The 17,015-nt window shown below is 47.3% G+C and overlaps 1 protein-coding gene across 1 annotated transcript in view; it reads right to left on the bottom strand.

Moving 5' to 3' along the window:
* adamts17 (ADAM metallopeptidase with thrombospondin type 1 motif, 17) overlaps positions 1–17,015 on the bottom strand; it is a 219,443-nt gene that overhangs the window by 25,987 nt on the left and 176,441 nt on the right. The window contains exons 13-15 of the mRNA XM_034079817.2: positions 14,849–15,018; positions 9,738–9,865; positions 5,880–6,000 (exon numbers count right to left, since the gene is read on the bottom strand). Of these exons, the coding sequence (XP_033935708.1) occupies positions 5,880–6,000; positions 9,738–9,865; positions 14,849–15,018 (419 nt within the window). The remainder of the gene's footprint in view (positions 1–5,879; positions 6,001–9,737; positions 9,866–14,848; positions 15,019–17,015) is intronic.

Raw genomic sequence — 17,015 nt, forward strand, 5'->3', positions numbered from 1 at the left:
TTCAGTGTGGCTAAAATGAAGTCGTGCGACCCTGCTGCTGTACTGGCTTGTAGTTCGTTTATAGCAGGGGTGGGGAACCTCCGGCCTCCGGGCCTTATACGGCCCGCGAGACAATTTGGTACGGCCCTCGAGGTAATTTATAAACACACGCAAAAAATAAAAAAATGAAAGAAATCTAGACCGCAAAAAAATTAAACAAGCGAGTACCTGTTTTTCCTGGCCAAGGTCAGGGTCCTTGAACACAACACGAGCCTAACGTGTCATCACGTGGTATATGTCTCGACTGACAGGGGTGCAGTTCTGACGGAGAGCACCAGAACGCCACTCCAGCACTTCAGAAATTGCAGTACCGATAAGTCCATACACATGCCGTAGTTTCTGCGTGTCTGTGTCTTTAGTTGAAAGCCCAGTGGCGATCTGCTCATCTGTCATACTGATCAGACAGTCAATAACTGTGTTGTTATCATTAGCATCTGGTTAGCTAGCTATGCTAACGAATATAAGAAGCTTTTTCTACAACCAGTGAGGTAAAGGCACATCTTTATATGATCATTATAGTTATTAAAAAAATAAGAGAAAAAAGTAAACAGGTATAAAATACTATATGACAGTTATTAATAAAGAAGAATACAGTTTGAAAGAGGAGTGATTTGTCAAATATCCATAAATTAAAAGAAAATCTGCTTACAGTTGTGTTTGGGTGTTGAGAGATGTGTCCATAGATCTCCTAATGTTGCTCTCAAAGTGCACCAGATTGATGCTTTTAACTTCAACATTTAAAAAAAAATCTTCCCAGGGGAGCATGCCCCCCAGACCCCCCTAGAGGAGGTTAGGTCCCCCCCCCACTTAAATAATGTTCACATGGATAGGAAACTAAATACATTTGCACACATCTTGTGTCCATATCTTTCTGTTTTGGTGGTCACGCCACACCCTGCACATGCATCCATGCGCGAGTCATGGTGAGATATCTGGATTAAGAGGTTGCTTTTTCTTTGCAAAGAATGAAATGAATGGGCTGTGATTTTAGTTTTTTTAAGCAGAGGTCAATAACTTGTACGGCCCTCTGAGGATATTGTAAAAATTGAAATGGCCCTTGAGAGGAAAAAGGTTCCCCACCCCTGGTTTATAGCATAACGTTAGCGTTTCGCTTTTGGCGACTAGATTTATGATTCAAAAATTATAAAAGTAGGAGAGACATGTGGAGATTATCCGGCTGAACAAAACGTGATCCTTCTCTTAAATGTGTGTCAACCACAGACCTTATTTCGAGCTATTTTCCAAAATCCTATGGAGAAATTGCATTGCGTTTTTGACGAAGGAACCGGAAGAAGTTTACATCCGGGTTTTAGGACGCGTCACCGCGGTTCTCTATTCCCCTGTTTTCTTGGGAACCAGGAAGTATATGGAATAAAGACCCTCTTCCCTGCGCTGAGAGTGAACAACAGACACAGCCTGTTTCTGCACCAGAGCCTGAATCTCTGCTGAGAGGAAACTCATCCCCTCTTGAGAGGATAGCTTCACCTCTCGCATGCCCATAAAAGGGGGTGGGACGCTGCAGAACTGGAGTGAATAGCCCCGTTTCAGCGTCCTGTCCATCCACCCTGATAGTACACATTTACCTCTTTCATGCCCATAAAAAGAGGTGAGTGTGGGACACCCACAAGACAGTGGTCCATGTGATACAGTGGTACAGTGTATAGACATGTGGTACAGTGGGACGCTGCGTCCTCCTGTCCCTCCACCTTGTTAGCACACAGCTGAGTTTCCATTCCCCAGAACATTGTGTTAATGGACAGGCCCTCAGCTGTGGGGCAGCAGCTATGAAGCTGTGATACTCTGTGGTGACCCGTTCCACCGCAAAAAACTCCCCGCGAAGGGAAGATTTGCCCCTGGAGGGTTGACACAGAAAGGGCCGATTATTTACTGAGGACCCTGAACGCACCGCCGCACGCTCTTGTGTGAGCGCGCGCTCCACCCTAATGCTGTTCTCACCACTACGGTAAACAGCATTAATCGGAGTCTTTATAGGCGTAGTGTGTTTTACTAAGGTCCCTGAACGCACCGCCACGCGCTCTTGTGTGAGTGCGGACTCCGCCATAATGCAGCCTTTACCACTACGGGTAAACTGCATTGGAGTCTTTGCTCTAGGCGTAGTGTGTTCTCTGACAGCAATACGCCGGCCATAATGTCCCTGTACCCGCATAGCGCTCTCCTTTAGATAGCACTCCCTGCGGTTCATCCCTCTCTGCGCACGCCCATTAGCCACATCCTTTACAGGAGCTACAGCTGGGGCAGCGAATGGGGAATTTGTACGGTTAACATTGTGTGTAGGCCTAAGTGTAGCCTTTGTGGAAACAAAAGACACTTAGATTTGGATACAGATCAACCTCATTCTTATTAGAAAACGTAGTGATCTGTGCATTATACAGGGAGGAGGCGGGATTCGCCCCCTCGTCCCGGGCGGAGAGATGTTCTCCCCCCGCCAGCCAGATCCGTAAAGACGGAAAACCCGTCCCCTGTGAGTGCCGGCACGCCGGTTCCACGGGGTGGGCCGAAGAGGTGGAGGGCGCCACGGGCACGGGATCTCCGTGCCTGCACCTCTCCCTTCGTCTCACCTCTCTACTGAGATCTTTGAACGCACCGTGGCCCGCCCTCGGGGGAGGGGGGCCGCGCGCACCGTCACAATGCCGTCTCTTTGAACCGGACATTATGGAGGAAAGTGGAATTGTGGAGAGAAATGACTCTTACTCTGGGATAAATGCAATAGTCTTTACTGAATGCATTTTTCCCACACACACACCTCCCTCCAGAACTAGAGTTTACAAACGTAAACCACCATTCTCCTGCGGGGGTTCCTGAACGCACCGCGGCCACTTTCACGAGGGCCGCGCGCCCACGTATTAACGTTGTATTTCCCATTGCAACGGTGAAATGCATTAATCGGAGCCATTATACTAGGCAAAGTGTGTTTTCTGACAACAGCACGCCGGCAATAGCGTCTCTTGAACCCGCACAGTGCCTTGACAGCACTCGGTTTATTCCACTCACGTGCACACGCCCACCTGCTGGCTCCCTATACTGGGGTTTACAGCAGGGGCGGGGAGTGTAGGACAGTGTTTCTTCCTCTGGGAATGGGCAAGAAGCAGCCACGCTGCGACTACTCCTTATCCCGTGAGCAAGGAGATCGATCCAAAGAGCCCTTCCGTAAACACGGGGGCTCCCAGGAGATCAACACGATCCTCTTTGGAAAGTGCCACGCGGCGTGATATCCCAGGGACATCACACGGCGGGCAGCGGTGGCGGCCTGTGATGAAGTAGGGGCGACCCTATATCACGTGAAGCCACCGAGCACCGGTCCCTGGGGGAACCGGGCCTGGGGCAAGGGCCGTGGACCAAGCTACTTATTCGGCCTTGCGGCCCAATAATCGCTCTGACCTGGTGAGGCGGGGGCATCTCTCGCAATAAGTGAGTAGCCCACACATCCGCCGCCACGATCATCATCCAGGGATAGTACAGCCCTGGGCGGTGGACTTCCATGGACGCCAGACCCGGAAGGAATGGCGAACGTGAATGGCACCGCCTCGGCCATATCCTGGTCCCCCAACCACTCGAAGCAAGGTGGTGGGGATCAGCGCCCGCTATTTCAACCAGGGCACGAAGGACAGGCCCGGGTCTCTAGCAGTGGCGACTCCCTGGAGGTATGATAACTCTTTCTTCTTCTTTCAAACGTCTGCAGTCTTTCGTGGAATCATTTCCGCTGCTGAAGAGAAAAGGATGATAGTCAGGAGGCGAGGCCTCCTTTTATACGGTGTGATGCGCGCGCATTCAGGTAGGCCCGCCCAGGGCCGGCTACGTCTATAGAAGTCTCAGTGGGAGAATGCTTGTGGGGTAAGAGAGTACCCATAGAGTCCAGTAGAGGGCGGAGCCTGTGAGAGATATAACAGCCTGCTGAATGGAATGCGTCCCTGGCATACCTCATAGTGGTGTTATGGGTAACAGGGTCAAACAGCTGCTTATGTAACTGAGAGAAACACTTTGGCACAGCTCTGGGTTTAGCCATCACACAGGTAGATACCCTCTTACACTGCCTCGTGGTGACTGGAGGACGAGACAAGGAAGTGGAATGGAGGTCACATTTCCTGAGGAGTGACTGCTGCAGGATGTGTCTGATTACTCATTCATCGAACAGTGTTTACACATTCTGGCAATATCATCACATGTCCATGATCACTGATGCCACACCACGTTAATAAAGACTGACTGAGTGCTGAGGAGATGTGCGCTTGTTTACTGTCCAAATGATATGGATGTGCTCACACTGTTTCAAAAGGGGTTGGTACTCAAGGGAAGCATGACATGCTTCAGACACGCTTGTGGAGTCACAGCGCACTCGCCAACCCTCCCGGTTTCACTGCCCTCTCCCGGTTTCCTCCGGGGTCATATTTCTCCCTCATTTCTGACTAAATCAGATTTACTCAGGACTGTTTCCACTCAGACTTTAATACAGCGACACCATTGTTTGGTTTCCATGGTAGCGCGTCTCTTTAGTAGCGCGCGCAACTGAAAGTCTGAGAGGGTGAGGCACATAGTCACAGAAAACAGAACAAGAATGGACAACTCGACCCTCTGCTCCTCCTGTCCTGTCTCAAGGTTGGCAAGGACGGTCACAGCAACACTATATCATGATACTGTGAAGCTACTGTCTACACTGCAGCAACAGCAACTCTTTATCTGGAAGGACTTTTATGGTGCTGATAACATGGGGGATCATTCATAAACTCAGTTTCAAGTTGAATAGGAATAGAAACAGGAATAGAAACACTCCTGTCTGAATCAGTCTTTGATTTGAAGCATGAAATCTACAACGCATGGGGTTAACACCGCATTGTTCCTTATAAAGGGTTATCTCTTAGTACATGGACAACATCTTAGTTAGCGTGTTAGTGCTAGGTGTTTTCACAAACACAAATACCCTTAAAGCACATGATCACATTAGAAGGATTGATGATATTGTTCATTTCAAATGTTTGATCTGTAAACCCTGGTATAAAGCAATCAATAGGAAGACCAAGCATTCATAGAATACATCCAATCAAATGTATCATGTCCGCAGTGGATGTTAAATCTGATCCCTGATGTGTTATAGAAAAAGGCTTTAAAGGTCCCATGTCATGCTTCTCTGGTTCTGACCCGCCCCCTTGTGTTCTGTAGCTTCTGCATGTAGACGCTCTGCAGAGTCACAACCCTCAAAGTGCACCCTGTAGCGAGTAACACTCTAACACAGAGAAGACCTGTCTGCTGCCCCAGAACGCCTCGTCGGACATTTCTCTTTTTCCATTTGTTCCGGAACCACAATGGACCAATCCACGGAGGTCCTCACACACCAGGAGGTTGCATAGAGCTCCCTGGTTGGTAATAGTCGAGATGGGATGGTGGAGAAACGCTCTCCGCAGACCCGTTCTCACAGCGTTAGAAACCTTTTTCTTTCTCAATATCAAGCCACACTTATCGTTTTTACTTCGGCTGTGAGTGTTTGTGTGCTCAGGATGAGTTTCGCGCTGTCCCGCTGTATCGCCGACCCGGAAACTACACCAGTAAGCCAGATCATTGAGCATCGAGCCTCGCAACGTCCCGACCAATCAGAGCACACTGGGCTCACAGGGAGGGGGGGGCAGGAGCTCCAACAGGCCGTGTAGGACAGAGAGAGAATACACAGACTATACAGAGACGCTGTGAGAAACCAATGTGAGTTTGGAACATTGAACAATGTGAATCTATTCTAGTGGACCTCAACGATGGAATTGTGATCAGTAGAAATGGCATGGGACCTTTAACATGGAGAAAGAACATAAACACACACACACTCACACACTCACCCATTCCCTTGGTGTGGTTGAAGTCTCCTCTCACGATGGTACAGGAGCGCCCGTCTCCGTTACAAACCCCACAGCGGTCCTCTTTGGCAGAGGAGCTGATGATGCTGTCACAGCCGATCCTCTGGGCAGAGCAGAACAGAGGGAAACATCCATCGGCACCGTGAAGGAAAGGAGTAATAGCAGCTCTCAACATGCCCAGACGTGTAATGATTTCCGCCTCATTCTGGTGTTGGTGATGTGTGCTGTGCGAGACCAGAGATGCAGTTCATTGAGCGGTTTCACACGAGAATAAGTGTTACTTCACAGTTTTACCACAAACTCTTTTTTCTTGACTTAGAAAATGATCTTTTAAATTGACAAACATCATATGTGTAACAGGATTGCCAACTCTCACGCATCTGGCGTGTGACACACACTTTCACTCTGAATCTCACGCTCTAACTCTGCCCAAACTATCCTCACGCCAAAAACAAGACGAACCGGCGATCGTTTTTGGTTGGTTATTTACAACGTTGAGTTGACAGCTGCTCAAGCTGTGGATCCGCCCCCACCACTCTTAACAACGCTAACAGAGAGCAGAGCAGTGGGAGCCGACCCGTATTGCGCATGCGCAGATCTAAGATCCAGTGGAAAGTAAAAGTAAAAGTCTGCTGCTTATTGTTCTACTCGGCCAAAATAGAGTCAAAGAGTATGAGAGTGAGAGTGTGTGTTAATTAATATGTTTGGCAGTTTGGAGTAAGTCTGTAGATTTGTTTGTGTGTGTGTGTTTCATGTATAGGCCTCTCACGATAATTAATTTTGTTGGATACATTTTCCCGGAAATTATTGCGATAAACGATAATATTGTCGGCACCGTTGTATGACCATTTTAGACCCCTGACATCATGCTGTGGGCTCAAACAGTCTCATAATACACACGTGCACACAGAAGGATCCACACTTGTGTTTTTCAAATCACACAAATGTGTTCCGTTTCATATGCATGTAGATACAATCCAATTACAGAAAAAAGTCTTACAAATGTATTTTTGATCCTCACTATTTGTTTTCCGTTTAAAACCTCTGCACCTGCAACACAACCCGCTCTCTGTGCACGGATCGCTGGGCATTCGTGTGTGGGTTCTTTGAGACTCCCCTGACGGTCAGCCGATTCGTACTTGTAATTTTTTCTATCTATAGCCAATCAGATGTCTCCTCAATTCTAAGCCAATCACATGAGCGCGCCACCACGAGGGTAGATTTCTTGCGTTCATGACGTAGCGCTTCATGTACGCATTTTGCGCAGTCCGGAGCTGACAGCTCCATGGAGCCAGATCTCAGGACACCCTCCACTCTCAGTACAGCGCCACTTTCCGAACAGGAAATGCACGCAAATACAAGCCTTTATATTATTAAGGTACAGCACCACTTTCCGAACCATTGATGAATGCTTATGTACAAAAACGGAAGGCAAACTCGTTTTAAATGTGTGTTTCCTGTATGGCGAACACAGCTGCTTTATTTATGTCTGTATGAAGTTGTTGTGAGTGTGGAGGGAGCAGCTACAGGTTAGCTTAGCCTAATCGATCAGTGCACTACGAAGCCAGTGCGAGACAGTGAACGGGGGGGGGGAGCCCCGCCGGTCATTATCGGCCGATATTCACTCTTAATAGTTTGATCGGTGCTCTCTATAAAGGCCGATCAGGAGAGCTGGATCTGATCGATATGGACATAAACGCGAGTGAAGTGTAACCGGACGCGAGAGAGAGATCAGATCGGCTGCTGAGTCTGACGGAGACACGCAGCTCTGCATGATCACCTGAAGCCCCGCCCTCTGTTTAGCGAGCTGACCGGACTGCGCAAAATGCGTACATGAAGAGCTACGTCATGAACGCAAGAAATCATACCCTCGTGGGGCGCGCTCATGTGATTGGCTTAGACTGGAGGAGACATCTGATTGGCTATAGATAGAAAAAATTACAAGTACGAATCGGGTGAGCGTCAGGGGAGTCTCAAAAATCCCACACACGAATGCACAGCGATCCGTGCACAGAGAGCGGGTTGTGTTGCAGGTTCAGGTTTTAAACGGGAAACAAATAGTGAGGATCAAAAATACACATGTAAGACTTTTTCAGTGATTGGATTTTATTTACATGCATATGAAACGGAACACATTTGTGTGTGCATTGAAAAACACAAGTGTGGATCCTTCTGTGTGCACGTGTGTATTATGAGACTGTTCTGAGCCCATATAATGTTAATATATGATAATAATTGAAGTACATCCTTTCAAACTGCTCGTCACATCCTCATGTAAATGGCAATTTATCGAGTTCATTTTTATTTATCATACGATAAGTCAATTAATTGCTTATCGCGACAGGCACAATAAAACAGTGGAAACAAACGTGTTTGACTTTCATTAGTGAATGAAACTGTGTGCCCTTTATAGTCCGAGCCCAATATTGTGTATTTGTATATATCCTATATATATGCTAAGGTCCCGCTACTGACACGATAGCAGTCATTTAGTGCGCATATGTGTAATCAAACCCATGATATCAAGATCTCACTCCAGCCAGGAACCCAACGTTAACCTGGTGTAATTCATGGCACAATTCAAACGGGATCGAAAGATCATTTCTCTCTCGCCGTTGACAACAATAAGGTCCCATGGAGGTCCACCGGAAAGGGAGGGACTTCGGCTCTCTCTTCAGATAACATTCTACTAAAAGTGCTTAGGCAGATGAAGCTAAAGACACATGGGACCTTTAGGTGAATATAATATATATATAATTTGTGATATTTAAGCTTTCACAAGAGCTTTAAGTTGACTTGCGGCATGGACTATGCCCGGCTGAGCCGCAAACATGGTTTTAAAATGTCTCCGATGACACCGTGCAGCCTGGCTGTGGGGGCATTAGGGGCACGGCAGCATCAGGTCTGCAGCTCGGGTGAACGGCGGGGTGTGATATGTGTGGACACGGAGGCGAAAGCGAACAAGGTGGTGGAGACCGGGATCATTGTTAACGACACGTTCATTTCCGTGTCTCCACTAACCACCCCTGCTACTAGGGTAATGATCTCAAATATCCCGCCGTTCATACGGGATGACTTCCTGCTGAGAGAGCTGTCTAAGCACGGGAAGATAAGGGCCCTTTCTCATTTCATCAATTCCCCCTCCTCGACTCCTCGACTCCTCGGTCCTCCAGTAGTGACCCGGAAATGAATTTCAGCGCGCCATGTTGAAGGACATCTCATTTATCTAAATGCACTTCGAGGACCGAGGATCAAGCGTCGAGGAGGCTCTCTGGAGGAGCTCTAACCGAGGAGACACTGATGGGTCCTCCACGGTCCTCCACGGCTGCTTCGTGGATGCATTTCCGGGAACAGAGATGTTTCAAAGAGGCGTGGCGCACGGCCGGAGTGATCTCAGCCAATGACAGCTCTGCATGCATCCCCTGGATATTATTTTATTAACTGCTTTCATCGCGACGCGATGTTTCCAGAGAGAGTGCTCATAGAGCATGCGCAGTTGTATTGTTATGCCCAATTACATCACGGACTGACACAGAAGTTGTAGTACCACCGTTTGACCACTTCAATATCCACCGCACTTTCCTGGGTGCTTGGCCCTCACAGGATGTGACAGTCGCCATTTTTAGCTAGCAACGAGGCATGGTGCATTTTGCCGCACTTGGCATTGACACACACGTATGCACTCAAAGCACGTGAACGCAGAAGTACACCAAAGACACAGCGTTTGTCTCAGTGCAGGAGAGCAGGCCGCAGGAAGTCTGATCACATCTGGTGACAGGGTTCTGAAGGAGTATTCGCATATGTGGGTGTGTGTGAGTGTGTGAGTGTGTGAGTGTGTACCTGACACCTTCCGTTCACACACAGGTCAGCTTCATAGGGGCCACAGGGGGTCCCGTCCATCACTCTGTCAGACACCAGGACGGGGACATCTCGGCCCAGAGGGCTGCAGAACAACACACAGGGCTTATCTGCACACACACACACACACACACACCACACACACACACACACACACACACACACACACACACACACACACACACACACACACACACACACACACACACACACACACACACACACACACACACACACACACACACACACACAAGCATGTGGTTAGTATAACTACAAGTGTAATAAAAGGCACAATAACAAACGATGCGGATCCATCCAGTGTTATTCAGAAGCACAGAACACTTGATTTATGAATGGGAGCTCCTGCCTGTCATTGACTTGACATTTTAAACTACATTTATTTACACTTCCCAAAGTACCAGCCTGTGGAGGTCATGTGGGGTCAGCTACGATGACTATCCACACAAAGACGTATGTGACAGCTGTCGGGAGCACTACGTCAGTGAGGCAGCACCTGATTGGTGGAGACCAGAGGCAGACAGCATCAGCTGTCTGTGATCCCTGTGGTGTGCTCTCTATCACTGTTGGGTCCACAGGTCAGAGACAGCGGAGGATACAGAGTGTGGGTAAAGGATGCTTCTGGCAGAGCTTTGTTAAAGCTTAAATATCTCTAACATTCATTTCAATATGTAAGTATGCATCAGCTCTAGCCGATACGCCTGCAGGACAGCGAGGTGGCTCAGTGTGAGTTGGATGGTAGCCCGACAGGGGGGCTTACCTGCAGCCTGGGTCATGCCATGTGTCTATGACAGGTACGATACTAAACCATGACACCTTTGAAAGAAGTTAAATGATCAAGACAAGAGAAAAGGAATCAAGCATCTAACATGGTATTACCATCACCGTATAGGCAATGCCACATGATGTGTGAGTGAAGACGTCTCTGTTCAGAGCTTTGCACACCGCTCTATACGGCACACTTGTGGTCAAACTAAGAAAAGCAAGTTTACGGAAACTTCAAGTAGCTCATAACGATGCCATGAGAATACTGCTGAAGAGACCTCGATGGTCGAGTGCAGGTGACATGTGTGTGGCTGCAGGAGTCAGTACTCCACAAGCCGGCTTAATGACGGATAATGAAATCCTCTTATCGAACATAAGGCTTAGTGCAGTGGTTCTCAAACTTTTTCTGTCATTCCCCACTTTGAACAGGTGGGCCTTTTCAAGCCCCACCTGTTCCTCATCGCTCCAATAAAATGGTAGGCCAAGCTTAAAATTGTCAAATGTATCGTTCTATGACAGGGTTCTCCAACTTTTTTTAGGATGAGGGTTACTTTCAAAAAATAAAACAAGTCGTGAGCTACTTTTACTCCTCTTTTTTGTTTTTTTGCAGTGTATATATTTAGCACATTTTAACATTATTATATTCTACCTTTAACCTTTGAGTGCTGTTTGGGTCTGTGGGACCCGTTTTCAGTGTTTACTAAAATAAAATGTATGCAATTTAATTATTTTAATCTGCTTTGTTTGGTGGTGGACGTCACATCCTCTAGGGTCCGGGGGCATGCACCCCCAGGAAGATTTTTTTTAAATGTTGAAGTTGAATGCATCAATCTGGTGCACTTTGAGCTAGGGCTGCTCAATTAAAATCGTATTTTAATCGCAATTACGATTTTGGCTTGCAACGATTATGAGAAAAACATAATCGAAATAAAACGATTTTATTTATTTTTTAAATAGGTTTTTCAGTTGAATTATACTTAAAGTTCAGGGTAATCAACTGTTAAAAACATACTTTTCAAATTATTTTCTTCAATAAATTGATGTTTTTCAAAGTAAATGGTTAATCGTTTTTAATAATAAATAAATAATTATGATTTTTGCCATAATCGAGCAGCCCTACTTTGAGCCTAACATGAATTTATGGATACAGATCTCAACACTCAGATGAAAGGGAGCTGTATACTTTTCAATAATCCAAACATCTTTAGAATATGATCACAACAAATCATTTAAACTTGTTTATTCTTATCTTATGTTACCTAGTTAGCATTCTTTCTTTTTATTTATGCATATTTGACTAATCACTCCCCTTTTAAACTTTTTACTGTACACATTGTAATGATTTCTTACTTTATTTTGTACAACTTTATTAAATAGATAAAGGTGTGCTCTCTCTCTTGCTCTCTCGCTCTCTCGCTCCACATTGCTTTTCTTCCCGACTGCAACGCTGTTGTGTGTGTCTGTGAGAGCGTTTCACATGTGTGTATGAGATATTTTTACCAGTGGCGAGCCTGTCTTTGAGGGCCTAAGATATTCTACAAAATAATATTTAAAAACATTCAAACAAATTATATTTTTCTTTATATATTTTTTTTAAATATGTTTTTAGTAATATTTGTCATTAGTTTTACCAAAAATAACTTGATTAAATTGTATTTAAAATAACATTTCCAAAGAAATAAATCCTTTGAATCTGCCTATTCAGTTTCTGTTTGAATGTGAAGGGTTAAATGAAAGAAGCTCCTCTCTGCGAGTCTGTGAAGAGAGGAGCTGATTGGACGTCCAGCATGAATTCACAGAGGGCCAGCTATAGTAACTGAACGAGAGAGTAATGTCAAATGACAGTACAATTGACCAATCATATCTTCCCTCTAAATGGGTGGGCTTTATTATCGCGGACTTTATGACAAGTTCCGCCCGCTGTGAAACGTTTCTTGTTTCCATAGCAACAACAACTGTCAACAGCGTAAACTTGCCTTCAAAATAAAAGCATGCCAAATTACACTTAAGACATACAACTGCAACGAAAATAACAAACACAATGCAATATCCTTTTCAAAGAACACAAATTGGGTTATATACAGGTGTTGTTTTGTGTGGTAGAGGGTCGCTTTTCATTGATACGTTTTGCACCCCGGGCGGTCCGTTGTTTTGATATTCCACCAGTGTATAAATAATAAATAAATGTGAAAAAAAAATGTAAAAAAAAAATTTGCTTTTTTTTTTTTTTTTTAAATCTTTTTTTTTTTTCACGACCCACCTATCACATCTCTGCGCCAAAAGTGTGGGGCGCGCCCCACACTTTGAGAAACGCTGGCTTAGTGCTACACGCACCAATCGCAGCTGTGGACACATTGGTATAGTTGTCTCTTTGTAGGACACTGATTTAAATTATTCTTAAACTATGAATTCTTTTTATGCTGTGTTTGTAATGTATTATATGTAATGCCTCGTCTTTTATCTGGACCTGAGTCTGTAATAAAGTTCTCATGCATTCACTATGTGACAGACCGTGAGGAGAACGTACAACTGAGTAGGATTCATTCGTTTGAGGATTGACTCGTGCACCGAAGAGTGCTTCAAGCTAACCGTAAACACTGTGGGACCCTGTATCTCCGATCTGATGGAAACAATCATCTTCACTGTTTCAGCCATGGTTGTTGGTCAGCATCACGTTCATGTTGTTATGGTCTGCTCACTCATCGAGGCTCTCACAGGCCGACCTAGTCTTTGAGCAGATGTTCTACTGGAGGAGCCGTTTGATTTGAAAGCAGTGGACAAACAGGGTAAGCATGTTGTGATCCTATAGAACAGACACAATCACAGATGTAAAGAAAGAAGAAGAATGCGTCTACTCTCCCAGAGGACCTAATACGGGGCGGGACATACATGCTGTGTTCTGTCCTTTACAGATATATTCTTTGTGTGTTTCCAGAATAGAAGATGGTCTATCATTACACACAAGTATTTATATGGAAGTACCGGCTTGATTCCTTTCATTATGGGTGATAATAGACTTTATGAGGCTAGATGGGCCAAGAACCATTTCCCTGTTGTCTGTGGGCATAGGGTCCGCCTCAGACCCGGGTCTCTGAGTTATTAACAGAGATATTAACATTGTATCCTCAGAAGGACTCGGTGTGTCGGCACGATAGGTAAAGAAAGTCAAAAACACTAAGGTTGCATTTAACAATCATATTATTAAAATGTTGTCATTATTTGGATTGATATTGTTAAAATTGGAGACATCCTAAATACAAAGTATAATTTCAGTTTACAGGCTTATGTGCTTACGACGATTAGAAAGGGAAATACATCAAGAATACAATCATTTTCTGAATTCAAACAATATTGACATTAAATGTGGGGTAGGTAAGTTTCAGAAACCGTCTCGAGATACACTTTTTGTTATATTCCATGGAATGCTCTTAACATCCCGATAGCAATGAATATCTGAAGTGCTTTGACAAAAAATCCATAAAAAAATGTCATCTGTGGAAGCCGTAATACTGTAAAAAGTACAGCGGGATTGCCGCGGGATTGCCGCCCTGTCTGTCAGCCTTCCATCTCGTGTACGCACAAATGTACACTGAACAAAAATATAAACGCAACACTTTTGTTTTTGCTCCCATTTTTCATGAGATGAACTCAAAGATCTAAAACATTTTCTATAAACACAAAATAACCATTTCTCTCAAATATTGTTCACAAATCTGAACAAATGTGTGATAGTGAGCACTTCTCCTTTGCCGAGATAATCCATCCCACCTCACAGGTGTGGCATATCAAGATGCTGATTAGACAGCATGATTATTGCACAGGTGTGCCTTAGGCTGGCCACAATAAAAGGCCACTCTGAAACGTGCATTTTTGCTTTATTGGGGGGGTCTGGGGGGGTCCGGAAACCAGTCAGTATCTGGTGTGAGGGGTAGGATTAGGGTTAGGGTAATGTTGTGAATCGAGTGGCCCATGGTGGTGGTGGGGTTATGGTATGGGCAGGCGTATGTTATGGACGACGAACACAGGCCACTCGATTCACAACATTACCCTAATCCGTCTCTATCGGTCATGCTATTGTTCAACATGTTGGGAATTAAGGATGCTCACCTGAACAATAAACAAATCATCCATGCACAATGGATTGCTTGTGTTTTATCTGAAGTATACGGTCAGTGATATGATGCATTCTCAAAGGGGGGAGTATTTCAATGTATCCCCAAAGTGTGTGTGTGTGTGTGTGTGTGTGTATGTGTGTGTGTGTGTGTGTGTGTGTGTGTGTGTGTGTGTGTGTGTGTGTGTGTGTGTCTCACCATCATTGATAATGGCAGTCAGCATGCCGCCCTTCTTCTTGCTGGCGTGCCGGTCGTAGGACAGACACTGCAGGTCTCTGAAGGAGGGGGTTCCTTTGGGACAGGGGGGCCGTTCACAGGCCTTGTGCTCCACACTGAGCTTCTGACAGTGTTGCCCCCCAGGACCAGGCCTAAAAACACACACACACACACACACACACACACACACACACACACACACACACACACACACACACACACACACACACACACACACACACACACACACACACACACACACACACACACACACACACACACACACACACACACACACACACACACACACACACACACACACACACACACACACACACACACCATCATGGTGTTAGATTGTTTAACACAATGCAAACATGAGGACAGTGTGAGGACTACCCCCAGGACCTTGAGAGAAATGAGAAGCTAAACAATGCATGCTTGTTTGAGCGTTAATGTGGACGTCACATGAGAATCATTTTAGTGGAGCCTGTCAGCAGCCTGTCAGCAGCGTGTCAGCAGCGTGTCAGCAGCGTGTCAGCAGCCTGTCAGCAGCGTGTCAGCAGCCTGTCAGCAGCCTGTCAGCAGCGTGTCAGCAGCGTGTCAGCAGCCTGTCAGCAGCGTGTCAGCAGCCTGTCAGCAGCCTGTCAGCAGCGTGTCAGCAGCGTGTCAGCAGCCTGTCAGCAGCGTGTCAGCAGCCTGTCAGCAGCCTGTCAGCAGCCTGTCAGCAGCCTGTCAGCAGCGTGTCAGCAGCCTGTCAGCAGCCTGTCAGCAGCCTGTCAGCAGCGTGTCAGCAGCTGTGTCAGCAGCCGTGTCAGCAGCCTGTCAGCAGCCTGTCAGCAGCAGTGTGTCAGCAGCCTGTCAGCAGCCTGTCAGCAGCCTGTCAGCAGCGTGTCAGCAGCTTGTCAGCAGCCTGTCAGCAGCCTGTCAGCAGCGTGTCAGCAGCGTGTCAGCAGCCTGTCAGCAGCGTGTCAGCAGCCTGTCAGCAGCGTGTCAGCAGCCTGTCAGCAGCGTGTCAGCAGCGTGTCAGCAGCCTGTCAGCAGCGTGTCAGCAGCCTGTCAGCAGCGTGTCAGCAGCGTGTCAGCAGCCTGTCAGCAGCCTGTCAGCAGCGTGTCAGCAGCGTGTCAGCAGCCTGTCAGCAGCGTGTCAGCAGCGTGTCAGCAGCGTGTCAGCAGCCTGTCAGCAGCGTGTCAGCAGCGTGTCAGCAGCCTGTCAGCAGCCTGTCAGCAGCCTGTCAGCAGCGTGTCAGCAGTGTGTCAGCAGCCTGTCAGCAGCGTGTCAGCAGCCTGTCAGCAGCCTGTCAGCAGCGTGTCAGCAGCGTGTCAGCAGCCTGTCAGCAGCCTGTCAGCAGCCTGTCAGCAGCGTGTCAGCAGCGTGTCAGCAGCCTGTCAGCAGCCTGTCAGCAGCCTGTCAGCAGCGTGTCAGCAGCGTGTCAGCAGCCTGTCAGCAGCCTGTCAGCAGCGTGTCAGCAGCGTGTCAGCAGCCTGTCAGCAGCGTGTCAGCAGCCTGTCAGCAGCGTGTCAGCAGCGTGTCAGCAGCCTGTCAGCAGCGTGTCAGCAGCCTGTCAGCAGCGTGTCAGCAGCGTGTCAGCAGCCTGTCAGCAGCCTGTCAGCAGCGTGTCAGCAGCCTGTCAGCAGCGTGTCAGCAGCGTGTCAGCAGCCTGTCAGCAGCCTGTCAGCAGCGTGTCAGCAGCGTGTCAGCAGCCTGTCAGCAGCGTGTCAGCAGCGTGTCAGCAGCGTGTCAGCAGCCTGTCAGCAGCGTGTCAGCAGCGTGTCAGCAGCCTGTCAGCAGCCTGTCAGCAGCCTGTCAGCAGCGTGTCAGCAGCGTGTCAGCAGCCTGTCAGCAGCGTGTCAGCAGCCTGTCAGCAGCCTGTCAGCAGCGTGTCAGCAGCGTGTCAGCAGCCTGTCAGCAGCCTGTCAGCAGCCTGTCAGCAGCCTGTCAGCAGCGTGTCAGCAGCGTGTCAGCAGCCTGTCAGCAGCCTGTCAGCAGCCTGTCAGCAGCGTGTCAGCAGCGTGTCAGCAGCCTGTCAGCAGCCTGTCAGCAGCGTGTCAGCAGCGTGTCAGCAGCCTGTCAGCAGCCTGTCAGCAGCCTGTCAGCAGCGTGGCGCCTGCTCCAAAGATGGAGGACGATCATGCTTTGATAGATGCA

The sequence above is a fragment of the Pseudochaenichthys georgianus genome, chromosome 3 (genome assembly GCF_902827115.2).
Source record: "Pseudochaenichthys georgianus chromosome 3, fPseGeo1.2, whole genome shotgun sequence".
NCBI lineage: Eukaryota > Metazoa > Chordata > Actinopteri > Perciformes > Channichthyidae > Pseudochaenichthys > Pseudochaenichthys georgianus.